The 20,198-nt window shown below is 38.2% G+C and overlaps 1 protein-coding gene across 1 annotated transcript in view; it reads right to left on the minus strand.

Moving 5' to 3' along the window:
- Positions 1–301: 301 nt before the first annotated feature.
- Positions 302–20,198, minus strand: part of TMEM244 (transmembrane protein 244) — a 29,518-nt gene continuing 9,621 nt past the window's right edge. The window contains 4 exon segments of the mRNA XM_025859551.1: positions 302–360; positions 2,141–2,266; positions 5,747–5,820; positions 7,352–7,437. Of these exon segments, the coding sequence (XP_025715336.1) occupies positions 302–360; positions 2,141–2,266; positions 5,747–5,820; positions 7,352–7,437 (345 nt within the window).

Below are 20,198 nucleotides of genomic sequence, written 5' to 3' on the forward strand. Positions count from 1 at the left end.
TTACTAGATGAAAAATTGATGAATTCAGTTGTTCCATTTGTGGGAAGAAAAAAGTAAGTGAAATGAAATAGTGCTACTATAAAAATAGTAATGCCATTCATGTTGAAAGAGAACCAAAAGAATATGTCACAAATATATATCTAGTGTTTTATTCCATGCAATTTTAGAATGATGAACACTTTGAGCAGTCTTCTAGTCCAATTACCTGACCCACATAAAAAATATTTTGATGCCCCCACTTTATATATAAGTATTTATGTTGAACATAATACATACACATATGTTATAACATATTTGGGTATCATGCATATATACCTAAAGCAGCCCACCAATGTGATGTCAAGGGGAATTCCAACATAACTGAAAAAGAAAAAAAAAGCGGTGTTGTTCATTTTAAAAATATGCATTATTTTTTCCACATGAAGAAATACTTCTGTTTAGTCAGATCATATCCACATGACAAAGAGAAATTTTATTCACATTCATGAAATCAGGTAGCCCCAAAGCTGTACTTAGATCATAGTTTACAAAGTCATTTATTAAGTCAGATACCTGAAATTCCTCTTTTAGAAAAGACGTTATGGGGTGACTGGGTGGCTCAGTTAGTTAAGCAACTGCCTTCGGCTCAGGTCATGATCCTGGAGTCCTGGGATCGAGTCCAGCATCGGGCTCCCTGCTCAGTGGGGAGTCTGCTTCTCCCTCTGACCTCCCCCCATGTGCTCTCTCTCTCTCATTCTCTCTCTCAAATAAATAAATAAAATCTTTAAAAAAAGAAAAAGATGTTATGAACTGTCGGGTTCCTGGGTCAGCACACAGAATTGATTTGAGTGTTATGTAACAGAGATGGTCCTAAGGCCATCCCGAATCCTTGATACCAGACTTTCTCTGGAGTTCTGAGCCACTGCACCCTGAACTCAATTCTATTCAACTTAAAAGTATTTTCTTAAGTATTTTCTATGTGCCATGTGTTAGACCATTACCTTGTAACTTTTCTGGGTCTGGTACATATTGCTTATTTCAACCTTGAAGATTCAGCCACCCTATGCCCCAGAGCCCTTTTGCAACTATCCCATGGCTGTCTTCCATGTAAACTTAGCCCCAAAGTAAAATTGAGAATTTGAGATATGGGGTTTAGTGGTTCTGAAAGTTACTAAGGGAAGGCATGTGTCTGGGGACAAGGGGATTGGCATACTAGCATTCTCTAGTAACAGTGACGCTAGGATGTAACAATTCATTTGGAAATTGTGTATTCTTAAATTGGAGACTGACAAAGCCATTAGTAGATCACAGCACTGAAAAGAATGAGTAATTTAAGCTGCTAATAAATAATAATAACTTTGTATTATAACTTGTGGTTGATTCCCACCCATTCTTTGACTAGTATTTTATTTTAATAATGGAAGATGGGAAGGGCGAAAAGTTATAATAGAAGAGTAAATTTTGAATGGATGAATGAAGGAACGGATGAAACTGTCATTTACTGAGTAATTATTATATGCTTAGCCACTGTGTCAGACAATTTCTCATTCTCATCGAAAGGTCCCTAGGTCTCCCTGCTCCATAGAGGAGGCAACTAATGTGTATGATGTTGTGACTTCCCTTAAGACTACACACCTCATAAAAAGGTAGAACTGGAATTTGAATACATTTTCTTTTGACTCCAAAGATCACAGGTAGAAACGGAACCCCTTAGTTTAAGAATGTGGTATTCTTGGTAGAATAACTATTATGGGGAAGTTTACAAGCCTTCCAGGATGGGTTTCCTCAGGGCCCTCTTCCCAGCCTTTGATCAATTTCCACCTCAAGAAACGGTTTTGGAAGAAGAGTATTCTGAATGGAGGCAAACCCTTTACAAGCTGATGACAAGTTGAACATGACAGGAGAATAGGAAACATCTACATTCAGTACAGTTTTGAATCGGAAGATGTAGCCAATCAAAAACCTCTCCCAGGAAGTGGTAGAAGAACTTAGTGGGGGAGGAGAAGTGAGGGGCGGGAAGGAGCACTAGCATCATCAGTTTTTATGCTTAAGCCATCAGAGGACAGTATGCATGTAACAAAGTTTTACTCTTGTGAAGCAATTTAGGTACAAACTCAGATTTAATATATTTTCTTTGTTTCCTTTATTTTATTTTGCTTACCAGTGGAAGTGATGACAACATGAAGAATAGTGACTGAAATAGCATAATCCCAGACCCATTCTTCTACAACCAGAACGAAAAGCAATCCGCAAACAAAGTAGGTGACCTGTGTTGAGACTAGAAGAACTGCAAATAGAATGAAGAATATAATTCTTTGGAACTAGAGAAACTAACAATTTTGAAACACAATTAGTAACAGGACCATTACAACTTACTCTGCGAAGAAATTTTGGTAAGAATTTTCAAAAATATCCCATCTCTTAACAATTCCCAAATTTGGATGAGAACTTTTTAACATATTCTGTCTCTAATAACAGTATATAATTTGTTTCACATTCTTTGTACTCATCACTTTAAAGGTAAAATACAATAAAGAAAAGTTACCATGTAACCATACATGCTGATCTGTAATTGGATTGCAACTCTCCGTTTAAGATAAATTAAAAACTAATGAAAAATTCAGTTCTGAGCTTTCAGAAATGAAAAAAAGAAATGTAAAGGTTCAATGACTTATAATATTTCTTTGGTCCCAATTATTGCCTTACTTGGAAATGAGTTCCTTCGTGACTTTATAATAAAATGGCATGTTCAGATAGTCATCTGGGATACATAACTGGTAACAATGGATGAAAGGAAGTCTCATAAGTGACTTCTGTGGATGGAGGCACTCTTCTAAACCCACCCCGTTGTCTCAGAGTGGTCTCCCCAAACATGTATAAAGAGCTAGTTACTTATAGGTCAGGACCACAAATCTCTAAAAGCCTTGAACGTGTGAAGGGTCAACCTTTTGCCTCTTGTCTTTGATGTGGATCTTTAAGACTATAGTGGTTTCGAAGGAGAGATCCGTCAAACATATGTGACAAATACATGTGACATACCATCAAGGTCCCTTTGTAAAGATATCACTTTCTGTAAACATTACCTTTCTTTTCTTTTTAAACAAAAACTCAGCAAATGATTAGTATGTTCTTAAAATTCAGGAGTCAATGAATCTAGACAGGCAAACTCTCCATTTTTCAAAGCAAAATGTAAAATAATCACATTATATCATATCATGCTGGAGGTAATTTATTAACCAGCAAGCCAGTGATTGTCTCATGCTGAACAAGGCACTAACTAAGTGAGCAAGTCCCAAGTGCCATTCTTTTGAAAGGCCTTATACTTTCTCCTCCTCAATTTGGTTTAATTTCACTTACCAGTTTCAAAAAGTTGAAGGGAGAATTCATACCACTCCTTTTTTTATCACATGGGAACAAAGTTCAGTTCAGCATGTCCTGTTCCCTAAAATCGAGGCTGTGGAAGGAACTGCTGTATCACATTGACCCCACCTCTTCTCACCACATGGCCACCTCTACTTCCATCAGTGGCTCACAGAGCCTCCCAATTATTCTAGTGAAATAAAAGATGCCTCTTTTATCAGTACTGACAGATTTTATAGGTTAACTTGCAGATGCTTGGAGACATTGATTTTAGTCTTGAACAAGTTGTATTTGCCTATATTGATAAAAAAGGCTTATGCTTTGTTTATAATATGAAAGAAAGCATGATTTAAAAGAAGTAGTACAAAATTTAAAGTCAGGATACCAGTGTTAGAGTTTTGCCTTAGAGCTTAGGAGTTATAAAACCTCGAGTACAATTTTAACCTCTGGGTCAGTCTTGCTTTTTTCTCTGTAATTGGGAAATGGAGTGCTATCTTATCTACCTCAAGAAATTGTTGGGAGGATTTTAATTTAAAATGAAAGCAATTTGTAACCTATTTTCTGCAATGCAAAAGAAAGATATTAGTAATCAAAATGTTTTAACTAGACTTAAACTTTCCAGTGTCCTTGCTAAACCTACTCTCCTGGGTGACAAAAATCATTGAAACAGACAAGAAACTTGACCCTAACTACATGCCCAAGGCTCTGAGATTACTCTTACACTCTATCTCCAAGATTAAAGTCTAAATTCTCAAAGTAACAACTTTGAAGAGTTATGGCAGTTATCTCCCCAAGCCCAAAATTAAAGATCTAATAGGCTAAGGTTTTATTGATATTTTTGTACAAATGTTAGTGTTTTGTGAGAGGAGAGAACAATATAAACTGTGCCAGACATCCTGGGGATCTTCACTAATCTCCGCTATGTAAAAACACAGCCTTTCCAATAAGCTGTGTCATTCCTATCTTTCATTGACTAACCCAAAGGCAAGAATTAAATAGTAACAGTTGAGTTTTAAATCCCCTCCCAAAAAACACACATACAACCCTTACTTAATTCTTTATTGTGACTATTTCCTTATCAATTGTGGATAGTTTTGATAGAAAATAAGTTAATTCTATCTTCAATAGGAAAGCACATAAAGAGAAAGTTAAGATAGAATGTTGGACCTCTTGTGTCTCATTAGAATGAAAGTCTCTTTTTCCTAACATATTCTTTGTCTATCCAAAATTGAATCGATAATAGCACCAAACAAGGTTACCCATTTGAGGGGGTTGTTCTAAAACTTTTTAATTTGAATTCAGTAATTTTGACTGACCAAGTTTCCTGTACAAGTCATATTCAAAAATCTGGTTTTTCTCGCTGGAGGCAATTTTTGTATATTTGCATATTTGTTCCAAAAAACATGTCCAGTGGTTTTCTAAAGAATTGTAACGTTTAAAAAATCCACAATTCATTAAAAAAAAAAGAGTAGGAAGAAATTTAACAGACTGTTAAGAGTAATTATGTTTAGAAAGTAAGTGTGTGATTGAATTTCTTCTTTTTCTCCTCCCTACTTATAGGTATTTTATAAGCTTTCATTAATTATATGTGTATTATTTTATAATGGAAATAACATTAAAATCTCATTTTTCTAAAGATGAGATGAACTCACCATGAATCCCCCCAAAACAAGTATGTTTGACATATATTCAATACAAGTAGCTGTTATTATTAACATACATAAGGCTTATGAATGTAGTAGCTATTAATTAATAATTATTTTTTCAACCAAAATTATGAATTTAAAAGAGATAAATTTTTTCTTAGTATACTCTCACATATTACTTTTCCTTTGGAACATGTTTTTTTTTTTCCCCCCATTTTGGAAAGAAAAATCAAACTAAGCAGAAATGTACAAAGCAGAAAATGAAAGTCCTCTGTCATCCCAGCTGGGAGATAACAGTTTGTTGCATAATTCTCCAGATTTCTTACCACTGACACCATGTATTTTACTCTCTTCTACAAAAATGAATAATTACACTACACAAACACAATTGTCGTCTTCATTTTCCATGCCATATCTCATGAGAATTTCTTTACATTAATATATTAAATCAGTCTTCTTCCTCATCTTTGAAAAATATTTAATGTGCAAAAAATTTACCTACAAGATCACCAAATAAACATATATATATATAATATATAATAATTCTATTCCACTGTTCCATCCTATCCCATCTTTCATGAATAGCCGCTTTAAAATTTGTGATGGCATTTTTCCACATTAATTTTTGAAGTCTGATATAAGATACAGATGGCTGAGAGGAAGGCCTGATATGTTGTAAATTTTTATAAAACAAAAACTATTTTGTTTTTTGAGGCATTTAACTCGCTAATTGACAAAAATTGGAAATTAAAACCAATTACCTTTAGAATTTGTGTTGAGCCATCAGGGGTTTGTTTTGAAATCAAATGGTGCCAGGACATCCAACTCATACACCCTGAAGATGTTGCAAATGAAAATAGTTTACTCCGGGGGAGGCAGTTCATAACTTCGCACATCAAGGCTTTGAATATCGCTTTTCACATGGTAAGTCATTAGCTTTTCCCACATTGTGGCACATTTAGAAGCTGGCTGACTTGCATGGCAGCCAAATAATCTTTTTATCCACATTGTCTTATTTGTCCAGTTAAGTCCCCCAAGTGGACTTCATCATTGTGTTTTAGCCCTTAGCTCTCATCTTGAAAGTGCTTTCCATCAAATGTGGGAGGAGAAGGCAACCTAATCCTGTGGCAAGAGCATTGGCACAGAAATAAACCAGACCCAGATTCCAAACCTGATGGTGTTGGGAAACTGTGAATTTGGGCAAGTCAGTTCCATTTGGAGCTGAACTTCAGTGTCTTTTCTGTAAATTGAAAAGGTTAATCTCTCAGCTCTCTTCCTGTTGTAAAATCTGAGTCTATAAATACACACCCTCTACTGTGCCTGTTTGTAGTTGTGTGCCGCTGGTCAATCAGTTAGCTGCCTCCTGGAGCTTTAAGGCCCAAGAACTTAAAATTCCTCTCCTCTGACTCACATTAACTACAAATCCCTGAAATCAGCCCTGAAGATTCTTAGCTCTTCCCTGCTCCAGGCATGGCCTCACCATCTCCAGTCCCAGGAACAGCTGAGATTGTGTGTGAGCAGCAGATGCTTCCTCAGTGGGTTTGCCTGCAAGCATGCTGAATAACATTCTTCCCATTGCAAAAGTTGGGATAATTATTTTTGGTTACTAATTTGCATATTGAAATCAAAGGGTCCTAACTCCTCACTTGCATAATAAAATTAAATTATATAAACACTCGACTTCTTAGAAATTATTTGTAAATCTTCATGATGTATTTCAAGGCAATCAATGTATTGGTGACCTAAATTTGTAGAGGCAAAATTCAACCATAGCCAGACAAAAAAAATTACCTGGAAAAAAAATGCCTCACACTTACATAGAAATATCACTGAAAATACACATTTTACTTTGTCCTCATAATAATCCTCTTTTGATCAATTACTTCCATTTGACAAATGAGGACAAATAAGAGAAGCTCTATGGCTTGGTTAAGATGTTCCCAGAAAGTTAGTAAGAACCTGGGCCAGAAGTTAGGTCTCCTGACTTGGGTCCAAGAGATATTTCCAAGTACATATCAGAAAATATTTAAATTTGATATAGATTGTCTCTAAACTCCCTTATAATTCAAATTTGCTCTGCTTCAATACCAGCCCAGGGAGTAAGAGCTTCATTTTCTTTCCATCACCATCTTCCGAAGAAGTAAGAGAACAGTCCTGTCTGGTCCTATCTATCCACATCATTTCATGATTGTTACTTCGATAATTTTCAAAGATGGCACATTTGCTATCTTTCTTTAAAAAGGTACGAAAATATACCATTTTTAAAACATTGCATCCTCTATTCCACAAAGGGCATGTCAAATATCAAATAGAAACTCCTTTCATATTCACTCTTAGCTTTTTAATTTTGCTTGAAGGCAACTTACTTGAGCATCATGCAGCAGATGCCCAGAACTGCATATTACATGGTGTAAAAGAGGATGACACACATAAGAAGATTCTGCAAAACAAGCTGCGGAGAACACAGGCGTGAGCACCAAGAGCCTGGGCTTTTTCACATGGTTGTTGGTAACAAGCCTGACAAACAAAAGACGATGGATGAGCCCTCAATAGCGTCGGCTCGCTTTGTTTTGCTTGGAGACCCACGGGGTGGGAAGGACTTCCAAGTTCACAATGAAAGTTTTTCTGACTGGAAAGCCTGGCATGGTCCACATTTGCACCGAGGATTAATGCAGTACAAAAATCCCTATCACTTACCTTTCATCTGCCACAACACACTCCCTACACGCTAACGTTTACAATTTAATTTGACAAAATGATCTTAAATCGCAGCTATTATAGTAGTCAAAATAGAAGAACAACTGAGAAATTTTGAAAAGTGTGAACAAAAAAGTACGTAATAACACAGTAATAATTAAACCTGTGTGCAAGAATTTACAGAGCAATTGACTGAAACACAATAGACGGTCCTAAAATGGCCTCTGACACAAATGAGACTTTTGAAGGAAGCACTGCAGATTAATGGGGACCAGATGGATTACTCAACAAACAGTGTTGTGAAAATTGTCTAACTTCTAGACAGAAAAATCCCATTAGATTCCAGTCTTATACCAGACACCAAAATAAACTTGAAATGGATTAAAGGCTTAAATGCCAAGAAGTAAAATGGGAGAAAATAGTTGCAATATATATTATGAGCCAAGGATTGATATCCACAGTACATAAGCACATACAAATAAAAAAAGACAAACAAACCAAGAGAAAAATGGACAAAGTATATAAATAGGCGGTTCACATGAATAAACATTTAAAAAGCCAATAAACAATTGAAAATGTCTGAACCTCGCTATTCATCTTTTGAAATATATTCTTATGAATATAATAAAAATGTCAGCATTTCACATGGAAATTTCCCAGTTTATTCTTTTCCCTTTTTATCTTTTTAAAAGTCTTCTTGTTTGGTCAACACTTTAACACTTTAGCATTATTCATTTTCTCTGAATGACCAATTCACCAAATTTACCAAATCTTTTAATTGGCCTGGGTACAGAAGAGCCTCCCACTAGATGCAGGAAGAGAAGAGTGTTAGCAAAGAGCACACCACAACCATTTGGCTGAATGGACCATGTTTACAGACTTACCAAGAACTTACTCCTTTCAACTATCTAAAAATGGGTGGATTGTCTGGCCTAAGAGAACCGGAGGAAATCAGGACTAAGGGGTTCTAGCACCTTTGGAATCCCAGCCCCCCACCCTGCCCACACTCATCCCATCCCTAGCCCCTCCTACTCTTTGTCTGTAGTCTCCCCTTTGCCAAGTCTCTTCTCCCTCTGCCCATCATTCTCATTCCCCCTTTGCCCTTCAGTATCTCCCACACCAGGCTGCCTGACCGCCCCTCCCTCAGGACCCTTAGTCTCTTCCTAGCTTCATTCTTTCATTTATTCACTTATTTTATTTTATTAGTTTAAGTTGAAGTATATTTGACATATAATATTGTGTAAGTTTAAGCTGTACAACATGTTGATTTGATACATTTATATACTGTAATATGAGTGCCATTGTAGTGATGGTTAGCACCTCATCCTGTCTCATAATTATTTCTTTTTTGTGGTTGGAACAATTAAGATCTAGTCTGTTAGCAAGTTTGATGATTATAATACAACATTGTTGTCTATATTCTCTCTCCTGTGCCTTCGATATCTAGGACTTACTACTAGCTGCAAGTTTGTACCCTTAACACCTCAAGCTTTCTTTAAGACCTGGATAGCCTTGTCGTTTCATGATGGCTAACACAATCCTTTTTAAGGGAATAAGTAAAAGGATGAGACCTTCTCACAGCTCTCTTTCTCTTATTAGAGCATAAAAAACTTTCCTAGAAACCCTCATCAGATGTCCCAATATGTCTCACTGACCATCAATTGGGGTCATGTCGTCACTTCCTGAAAAACTGCAAAGAGTAAAGGGGTCTACCCTGATGGGTTTAGAACATTGGGACTCTGCTCCCAGGGCTTGGCACCTACTGCTATAAAATAAGAATTATTAGCAATTATTAGCAAGGAAGGAAAAAGGGGAGCAGGGTCTACTACAAGGTAGACAACTCACAGTGTCTTCCAAGTGGTGGAATCAATATGGAAACATTGATTTGTAGAGAAGATTATTTAGAGGTCAAGAGAACATGTGCAAGTTTTACCTGAGTTGAAGGTCCAACTATTGTGCCCACGTTTAAGTTGGTAGAATTTCTTCCCAACTGTGGGGATAATAATCTGCTGATGGAAGATGGGTATGTGATAGGCAACAACATTGGTGCTTCTGCAGCCTTAAAATTTTCCTAAGGGTCATGTGTCTTTGGGATTGCTTTACTCTTTATTCTATATATCAATATCAATTTGTTTTTCTTTTAATTTGAGCATTAATAGTCTTTAGTTGAAATATTTCTAGATGATTGCTTCATTTCAATGCAATCCAAAATAAGATAAATAATATATAGTCTCTATACTAATATACATACATGAAATTATTTTTATTTCTATGTTAATATTAAAATTTAAATAATTTTAAATATATTCACTTGCTATAAAATTTTACTTTTATAATCTAAACAGGATTGTGATACATCCTTAGAAAACACACAAATACTAATATGTGTAAGACACTTGTAGCTATTCTTTAAAAAAATGAAATCATGATTTGTGGGAGAACATATTTATCGAAAATTTTACATTTGGTATGTCTACTTTTCCCCCAAATTTACAAAACACTATATATAAATAGAATTACACATTTTAAAGTTATTTTAAAAGAAATATTTTAAAAAGCAAGGCATAATTTTTGAAAATAATTACCTATTTTTCCACCTGAATAATAGATTTAGATTTTTCTTTTTTTAAATTTTTTTATTGTTATGTTAATCACCATACATCACATTATTAGTTTTTGATGTAGTGTTCCATGATTCATTGTTTGTGCATAACACCCAGTGCTCCACGCAGAACGTGCCCCCTTTAATACCCATCACCAGACTAACCCATCCCCCCACCCCCCTCCCCTCTAGAACCCACAGTTTGTTTTTCAGAGTCCATCATCTCTCATGGTTCGTCCCCCCCTCTGACTTACTCCCCTTCATTCTTACCCTCCTGCTATCTTCTTATCTTTTTTCTTAACATATGTTGCATTATTTGTTTCAGAAGTACAGATCTATGATTCAACAGTCTTGCACAATTCACAGCGCTCACCATAGCACATACCCTACCCACTGTCTATCACCCAGCCACCCCATCCCTCCCACCCCCCACCACTCCAGCAACCCTCAGTTTGTTTCCTGAGATTAAGAATTCCTCATATCAGTGAGGTCATATGATACATGTCTTTCTCTGATTGACTTATTTCACTCCGCATAACACCCTCCAGTTCCATCCACGTCGTTGCAAATGGCAAGATCTCATTCTTTTTGATGGCTGCATAATATTCCATTGTGTATATATACCACAACTTCTTTATCCATTCATCTGTCGATGGACATCTTGGCTCTTTCCACAGTTTGGCTATTGTGGACATTGCTGCTATAAACATTGGGGTACACGTACCCCTTCGGGTCCCTACATTTGTATCTTTGGGGTAAATACCCAGTAGTGCAATTGCTGGATCGTATGATAGCTCTATTTTCAACTGTTTGCGGGACCTCCATACTGTTTTCCAGAGTGGTTGCACCAGCTTGCATTCCATCAAAAGTGTAGGAGGGTACCCCTTTCTCCACATCCCCGCCAACATCTGTCGTTTCCTGACTTGTTAATTTTAGCCATTCTGACGGGTGTGAGGTGGTATCTCATTGAGGTTTGGATTTGGATTTCCCTGATGTTGAGCGATGTTGAGCAATTTTTCATGTGTCTGTTGGCCATTTGGATGTCTTCTTTGGAAAAATGTCTGTTCATGTCTTCTGCCCATTTCTTGATTGGATTATTTGTTCTTTGGGTGTTCAGTTTGATAAGTTCTTTATAGATTTTGGATACTAGCCCTTTATCTGATATGTCATTGGCAAATATTTTCTCCCATTCTGTCGGTTGTCTTTTGGTTTTGTGGACTGTTTCTTTTGCTGTGCAAAAGCTTTTTATCTTGATGAAATCCCAATAGTTCATTTTTGCCCTTGCTTCCCTTGCCTTTGGCGATGTTTCTAGGAAGAAGTTGCTGCGGCTGAGGTCGAAGAGGTTGCTGCCTGTGTTCTCCTTTAGGATTTTGATGGACTCCTGTCTCACGTTTAGGTCTTTCAACCATTTGGAGTCTATTTTTGTGTGTGGTGTAAGGAAATGGTCCAGATTCATTCTTCTGCATGTGACTGTCCAATTGTCCCAACACCATTTGTTGAAGAGACTGTCTTTTTTCCATTGGACATTCTTTCCTGCTTTGTCGAAGATTCGTTGACAATAGAGTTGAGGGTCCATTTCTGGGCTCTCTATTCTGTTCCATTGATCGATGTGTCTGTTTTTGTGCCAGTACCATACTGTCTTGATGATGAGAGCTTTGTAATAGAGCTGAAAGCCCGGGATTGTGATGCCGCCAGCTTTGCTTTTCTTTTTCAACATTCCTCTGGCTATTCGGGGTCTCTTCTGGTTCCATACAAATTTCAGGATTATTTGTTCCATTTCTTTGAAAAAAGTGGATGGTATTTTGATGGGGATTGCATTGAATGTGTAGATTGCTCTAGGTAGCATTGACATCTTCACAATGTTTGTTCTTCCAATCCATGAGCATGGAACGCTTTTCCATTTCTTTGTGTCTTCCTCAATTTCTTTCATGAGTATTTTATAGTTTTCTGAGTACAGATCCTTTGCCTCTTTGGTTAAATTTATTCCTAGGTAGCTTATGGTTTTGGGTGCAATTGTAATGGGATCGACTCCTTGATTTGTCTCTCTTCTGTCTTGTTGTTGGTGTACAGGAATGCCACTGATTTCTGTGCATTGATTTTATATCCTGCCACTTTACTGAATTCCTGTATGAGTTCTAGTAGTTTTGGGGTGGAGTCTTTTGGGTTTTCCATGTACAGTATCATATCATCTGCAAAGAGTGAGAGTTTGACTTCCTCTTTGCCGATTTGGATGCCTTTGATTTCTTCTTGTTGTCTGATTGCTGTGGCTAGGACTTCTAATACTATGTTGAATAGCAGTGGTGAGAGTGGACATCCCTGCCGCGTTCCTGACCTTAGGGGAAAGGCTCTCAGCTTTTCCCCATTGAGAATGATATTCGCTGTAAGTTTTTCATAGATGGCTTTTATGATATTGAGGTATGTACCCTCTATCCCTATACTCTGAAGAGTGTTGATCAAGAAAGGATGCTGTACTTTGTCAAATGCTTTTTCTGCATCTATTGAGAGGATCATACGATTCTTGTTCTTTCTTTTGTTAATGTATCGTATCACGTTGATTGATTTGCGGATGTTGAACCCACCTTGCAGCCCAGGGATAAATCCCACTTGGTCATGGTGAATAATCCTTTTAATGTACGGTTGGGTCCTATTGGCTAGTATTTTGGTGAGAATTTTTGCATCCATGTTCAGCAAGGATATTGGTCTGTAATTCTCCTTTTTGGTGGGGTCTTTGTCTGGTTTTGGGGTCAAGGTAATGGTGGCCTCATAAAATGAGTTTGGAAGTTTTCCTTCCATTTCTATTTTTTGGAAAAGTTTCAGGAGAATAGGTATTAATTCTTCTTTAAATGTTTGGTAGAATTCCCCTGGGAAGCCATCTGGCCCTGGGCTTTTGTTTGTTGGGAGATTTTTGATGACTGCTTCAATTTCCCTAGTGGTTATAGGTTTGTTCAGGTCTTCTATTTCTTCCTGGTTCAATTTTGGTAGTTGATACATCTCTAGGAATGCATCCATTTCTTCCAGGTTATCTAATTTGCTGGCATAGACTTGCTCCTAATATGTTCTTATAATTGTTTGTATTTCTTTGGTGTTGGTTGTGATCTCTCCTCTTTCATTCATGATTTTGTTGATGTGGGTCATTTCTCTTTTCTTTTTGATAAGTCTGGCCAGGGGTTATCAACCTTGTGAATTCTTTCAAAGAACCAGCTCCTAGTTTCGTTGATCTGTTCTACTGTTCTTTTGGTTTCTATTTCACTGATTTCTGCTCTGATCTTTATTATTTCTCTTCTCCTGCTGGGTTTAGGCTTTATTTGCTATTCTTTCTCCAGCTCCTTTAGGTGTAGGGTTAGGTTGTGTATTGGAGACCTTTCTTGTTTCTTGACAAAGGCTTGTATTGCTATATACTTTCCTCTTAGGACCGCCTTTGCTGTATCCCAAAGATTTTGAACAGTTGTGTTTTCATTTTCATTGGTTTCCATGAATTTTTTAAATTCTTCTTTAATTTCCTGGTTGACCCATTCATTCCTTAGTAGGATGCTCATTAGCCTCCATGTAGTTGAGTTCTTTCTGACTTTCCTCTTGTGATTGAGTTCTAGTTTCAAAGCATTGTGGTCTGAAAATATGCAGGGAATGATCCCAATCTTTTGGTACCAGTTGAGACCTGATTTGTGACCTAGGATGTGATCTATTCTGGAGAATGTTCCATGGGCACTAGAGAAGAATGTGTATTTCGTTGCTTTGGGATGGAATATTCTGAATATGTCTGTTAAGTCCATTTGGTCCAGTGTGTCATTTAAAGTTTTTATTTCCTTGTTGATCTTTTGCTTAGATGATCTGTCCATTTCAGTCAGGGGTGTGTTAAAGTCCCCTACTATTATTGTATTGTTGTCAATGTGTTTCTTCACTTTGGTTATTAATTGCCTTATATAACTGGCTGCTCCCATGTTAGGGGCATAGATATTTACAATTGTTAGATCTTCTTGTTGGATAGACCCTTTAAGTAGGATATAGTGTTCTTCTTCATCTGTTATTACAGTCTTTGTTTTAAAATCTAATTTGTCTGATATAAGGATTGCCACCCCAGCTTTCTTTTGGTGTCCATTAGCATGGCAAATTGTTTTCCACCCCCTCACTTTCAATCTGGGGGTGTCTTTGGGTCTAAAATGAGTCTCTTGCAGACAGCATATTGATGGGTCTTATTTTTTAATCCAATCTGATTAGCCTGTGTCTTTTGATTGGGCCATTTAGCCCATTTACATTCAGGGTAACTATTGAAATGTATGAATTTAGTGCCATTGTATTGCCTGTAAGGTGACTGTTACTGTATATTGTTTCTGTTCCTTTCTGATCTATGCTGCTTTTAGGCTCTCTCTTTGCTTAGAGGACCCCTTTCAATATTTCTTGGAGGGCTGGTTTCATGTTTGCAAATTCCTTTAGTTTTTGTTTGTCCTGGAAGCTTTTTATCTCTCCTTCAATTTTCAATGACAGCCTAGCTGGATATAGTATTCTTGGCTGCATATTTTTCTCGTTTAGTGCTCTGAAGATCTCATGCCAGTCCTCTCTGGCCTGCCAGGTCTCTGTGGATAGGTGTGTTGCCAATCTAATGTTTCTACCATTATAGGTTACATATCTCTTCTCCTGAGCTGCTTTCTGGATTTTCTCTTTGTCTCTGAGACTCGTAAGTTTTACTATTAGATGTTGGGGTGTTGACCTATTTTTATTGATTTTGAGAGGGGTTCTCTGTGCCTCCTGGATTTTGATACCTGTTTCCTTCCTCACATTAGGGAAGTTCTCTGCTATTATTTGCTCCAATATACCTTCTGCCCCCCTCTCTCTCTCTTCTTCTTCTGGGATCCCAATTTCTAATGTTGTTTCATCTTATCGTATCACTTATCTCTCGAATTCTGCCCTCGTGATCCTGTAGTTGTTTCTCTCTCTTTTTCTCAGCCTCTTTATTTTCCATCATTTGGTCTTCTATATCTCTGATTCTCTCTTCTGCCTCATTTATCCTAGCAGTTAGTGCACCCATTTTTGATTGCACCTCATTAATAGCCTTTTTGATTTAGACTTGGTTAGATTTTAGTTCTTTTATTTCTCCAGAAAGGGTTTCTCTTATAACTTCCACGCTTTTTTCAAGCCCAGCTAGTATCTTTAAAATCATGATTCTGAACTCTAGGTCTGACATCATACTAATGGCCGTATTGAGTAGGTCCCTGGCTGACGGTACTACCTCTTGTTCTTTTTGCTGAGGTGATTTTTTTCGTCTTGTCATTTTGTCCAGAGGAGAATAGATGAATGAGAGAACAAAATGCTAACAGGTTAACAACGTCCCCAGCAAATATACTCTATACAAATCAGAAAAGACCTGAAACCAGGGGAAAAGAAAGGGAAAGAAAGAAAAAAGAAAGAGAAAAAAAAACACAAAAAGAAAAAGATAAAAACAAAAACAGAACAATACAAAAAAACCAGAATATGATCAAATATGATCAGGCTAGTGCACAGATCAGTGCCACACACTAGATTTTGCGCATATTTTGGTCTGTTAGAAAAAAGTGCCTCTTATAATTTTAAAGGAAGAAAGACATATATGTACAAAATAAGGGTTGATACAATGGAGGGATGGAAGATGACTGTAAAGATAAAAATTATAAATGATTTTATAAAAGGAATTGATAAGATAAGAAGTTGTTTGAAAAAAGAAAGAGGAAGATTAAAAAAAAGAAAAAAAAAGGGAGAATTTGATCAGGCAGGAGACTAGAACTAAGCCATACACGACTGATTTAGGGTATATTTTGATCTGTTAGAAGAAACTATATCTTAAAATTTTAAAGAGAGATCAACTTATATATATATATGCCAAAAATAAGGGTAACTACTATGAAGGGATAAAATATGACTCTAAAAATGAAAAATAAAAAATGTTTTTTTTAAAAAAGGGATTGATAAGTTGTTGGTTGAAAAAGGGAAAAAGAAAAATAAAAAAAAAAAACAGTTAAAAAATTAACTTTGAAAAACTAATGAATCATAGTAAAAAAAGCCATGAATTCTATGTGCAGTATTCCCCTAGCGCTGGAGTTCTCCCGTTCTCCTTAATCGGTAAACTTGGTCTTGGCTTGCAGGCTGTTCGTGCTGATCTTCTGGGGGAGGGGCCTGTTGCCGTGGTTCCCAAAAGTCTTTGCCGGAGGCGGAATTGCCCCGCCCTTGTCGGTCAGGGCTATGCAAGCTGCTCGGGTTTGCTCTCAGGAGCTTTTGTTTCCTGCAAGCTCTCGGTACAGCTTTGGAGGACCAGGGTGAAAATGGTGGCCTCCCAATCTCCACCCGGAGGAGCTGAGAACTTGGGGCCCCGCTCCTCAGTGCGCCCCCAGAGAAAAGCAGTCACTCCTGCTCCCGTCTCCCCGGTCTCTGGCCGCACTCCATGCTCACCTGGCCTGTGACCGAGCGTTTCTATCTCTGGCACCAGACCCCGTGTGGAGTCTCCAAACCCAGCAGATCCCTGCGGTGCGCTCCTTCGCCGCTCCTTCCAGGGGAGGAAGGGGAGTCTCCCCCGCTCTGCCGCTTGTTGGGTCCCTGCTGGAGGAGCAGTGGCCCGACTGGGCCGCGGATCACAGTTTATGGCAACCCCGAGCTGAGAGCCCGCGCCTCGGCTCCGTCTCTGCAGCCGGCTTCCCCGCTCCGATACCTGGGAGCTCTGCCGCCCTCAGGCACCCCCGGTCTTTCTGTGACCCCGAGGGTCCTGAGACCACACTGTCCCGCGAGGGTTCCACCCCCCACTTAGCCACTGGAGCGACGTCCCTCAGCGGAGCCGACTTCTAAAAGTTCTGATTTTGTGCTCCGCGGCTCTATCACTTGCCAGAAGTGGCCGACGGAGGCCCCCTTCCCCGCCGTCTATCCTCCCGAATATCGCCTCGGATTCACTTCTCCGCACGTCCTACCTTCCAGTAAGTGGTCGCTTCTCTGTTCAGAGAGTTGTTGCTACTCTCCTCTTCGATCTCCTGTTGAGTTCGTAGGTGTTCAGAATGGTTTGATTCTATTCAGCTGAATTCCTGAGAGCAGACGAAATCCAGGTCTCCTACTCCTCCGCCGTCTTACTTCCCCCCATATTTAGATTTTTCAAATAATAATTTTCCTATAAGAAAATTCAGTTGCCTCTAGTAACTTCTTCCTATAATCTATACTCTACACAGCTTGCAAAAGTAGCTTTCTAAAAGGCAATCAGACCATGACATTCCCCTGCTGGATATCCTCCGATGGCCCCACAGTCATCAGGATTCATTCATCCATTTTTTTCATTTGACAAATAATCACTGGGCTGAGTGGCAATGCAGAGTGAATTGGATGTGGTCCCAAGCCCAGAAACTCAGTGTAGCAGTGTTTCTCAAATGGATAAGTATCAGACTCCCCTTGAGGACCTGTTAAAACACAGATTTCTGGGGCCCAGTCCCAGAGTTTCTGATTCAGTAGGTCTGAGGTGGGACCCAGAAATTTGTGTTTCTGACAAGATCCCAGGGGGATGCTGGGTCTTCTGTTTCTATGACCACACTCTGAGGACCACTGAGCTAAAGGCAAGAATGATGAATAAACAGATAGCTACAATACAGGGAGCTCTGGTTGGGCAGTGTACATAGTGCTGTTTTAATAACATATTTTATTTAGCCCAGTATATCCAACATATTATAATTTCAATGCATAGTAAAGATCAAAAATTATTAATGAGATATTTTATGGGTTTTGTTCATACTCCATCTTAGAAACCCAGAGTACTTACTTACAATACATCTCAATTTGGACTAGCCACCTTTCAAGTGCTCAGTAGCCATGTGTGGCTAAGAGCCACTTTATTAAACGAGGTAGTTCAAACCATTGCCATTGCCTTTCCTTCTGGCCTCATCCCTCAATCCTGTCCCAAACGGTTGATAGTCTAACTCTATTTACTATTTATTGTTGGATTACTATGTGTCAAGCACTATAACCATAATTTCTCAATTTATCCACCTTCCCCCCATACCTCACCATTATGTGCACACATGAAAAACTTTCTGGGTATGGGTAACTATTCTCTGCGTTTCACAGATTTGGAAACTGAGGCAAGAGAGGTTAAACTTAGCTCAATGGCCTGTATGTGGCAGGGTTCCGGTCCAGAGCTGCAGGATGTCAAAGCTCTTCTTTGTCATGTGCTGCCCTGCCTCGCACCTGCTAGGCTCTCCATAGAAGAATGTTGACTAGTCAATTCATGGAAATGAATGGAATGGTGGAAACCAACGATGGAAACTGATTTCTTGACTAGGTTGAGTGAATGGCCCAAGGTCATACCTTTATTTAGTGGCAGAGACAGAAAAAAAAATTGTATTCAATTACCAAAAGAAAGATACTTAATAATGCTACCCAAACGACTGAATATATAACTTCTTTATGATACAATTATTATTGTACTTTAGGAAAAATTAATATATAAGAATCAGAATTTGTAGAAGTCTAGATATTTAGCAACTGCCAAAAATTTTATTACTCCTTCAAAAAACATATTTGGGTCCTGAACCAATAAAGTGTAAAAAAAAAAAATGACATTTGGCTATTTGAACCCAACTGGATATTTGATGATGTTAATATTTTAGAGTGTGATAATGATTGGAGATTTATCATATGCAAAAACAGATCATTAGAAATGCAATTTCTTTATTAAAAAGCTCCCATGTTGTTTTATTTGTGCATAATAACAAAACTATTTTGAGAGTAGAATATATATACCCAAGTCTGCAAAATGTGCAAATTTAGGATCTGGTAAATACTTTACAAGTTGCTTTCAAAAACACTGTCTGCTAAAAGTTGTTTTACACTGTCATCTTTTTTGATGCAAAATATTGTGATGTCAGCTCTCCTTTCACTGCCCTAAACACAAAGCATTTTTTTTAATGAGTTGAAATTAAGAAAGGACTACACCTACTAAAAAAGAATAAAATTCTTTTAGTTTGGGGTCTCAGAATCGCCCATACCAGAACTACTATCGGCAGGTGGTGTCTCCCAGGTTTCAGAGCTTTCGGGGAGCCTGAGCACCCCAGCTGCATAACTCATTCAACTCTCCTGCCCGTTTCCGAACTGGTTTGCCTGGTGTAGGAGATCTTTGGCTCTCCATCTTGTTCATGCCCACACAAGGACCTCCCTCGGGCTGTGTGTTCCCGGCCCCATGGAGGTTGACCTATGCTCTGGCCAGAATGCGGGAAGGCTTGTTCGGATCTCCCGGATGGTGCACAAATGGCACCACTTTAGATAACTACCCTTTGCTCTATAAAATCCATGTGTTAAGATCTGGACGTGGTGGAGAATAGCAGTGTGGCACCTGCATCGTTATCTACCTGGTCCCCACTGTCAGTAAGTTACCCTGAATAAAACTCTGTGTAAATGGTATAGAGTAGCTTGCTTCGTTTGTTGGTCTCAACGTGCCTTCTTGGTTGGAAAAGACTTTACTGTCCCTCCTCCACTTTCTAACTCTGGGCTTAATTCAAAAAAGGAAAAGCTTGGGGCACCTGGGTGGCAAAGTCAGTTAAGTGTTCGACTCTTGGTTTCGGCTTAGGTCATGATCTCGCGGCTATAGGATCTAGCCCAATGTCCGGCTCTGTGCTCAGTGCAGAGTCTGCTTCAGATTCTTTCTCGCTCTCACTCACTCTCTCTCAAATAAATAAATAAATAAATAAATAAAATCTTTAAGAAAACGAAAAGAAAAGAAAAGCTCACATTCATTCCATTCTTCTGGAGTCAATAGCTACCTTTGATCCTTCTCTTCATTTATCTTTTGAATTTTTCTTATTGTATCATTTCATAACACCCCAGAGGGATGTCTTCTACGGATTTTACGGTATTTCTTCAAGCAATTGACTAAAAGATATGGGGTCTAATTATTCTATGATACTTACCCCATTTTATCT

This window comes from Callorhinus ursinus, unplaced genomic scaffold (genome assembly GCF_003265705.2).
Source record: "Callorhinus ursinus isolate GAN/ISIS: 27379988/994484 unplaced genomic scaffold, GSC_fseal_2.0 scaffold6, whole genome shotgun sequence".
Classification (NCBI taxonomy): Eukaryota; Metazoa; Chordata; class Mammalia; order Carnivora; family Otariidae; genus Callorhinus; species Callorhinus ursinus.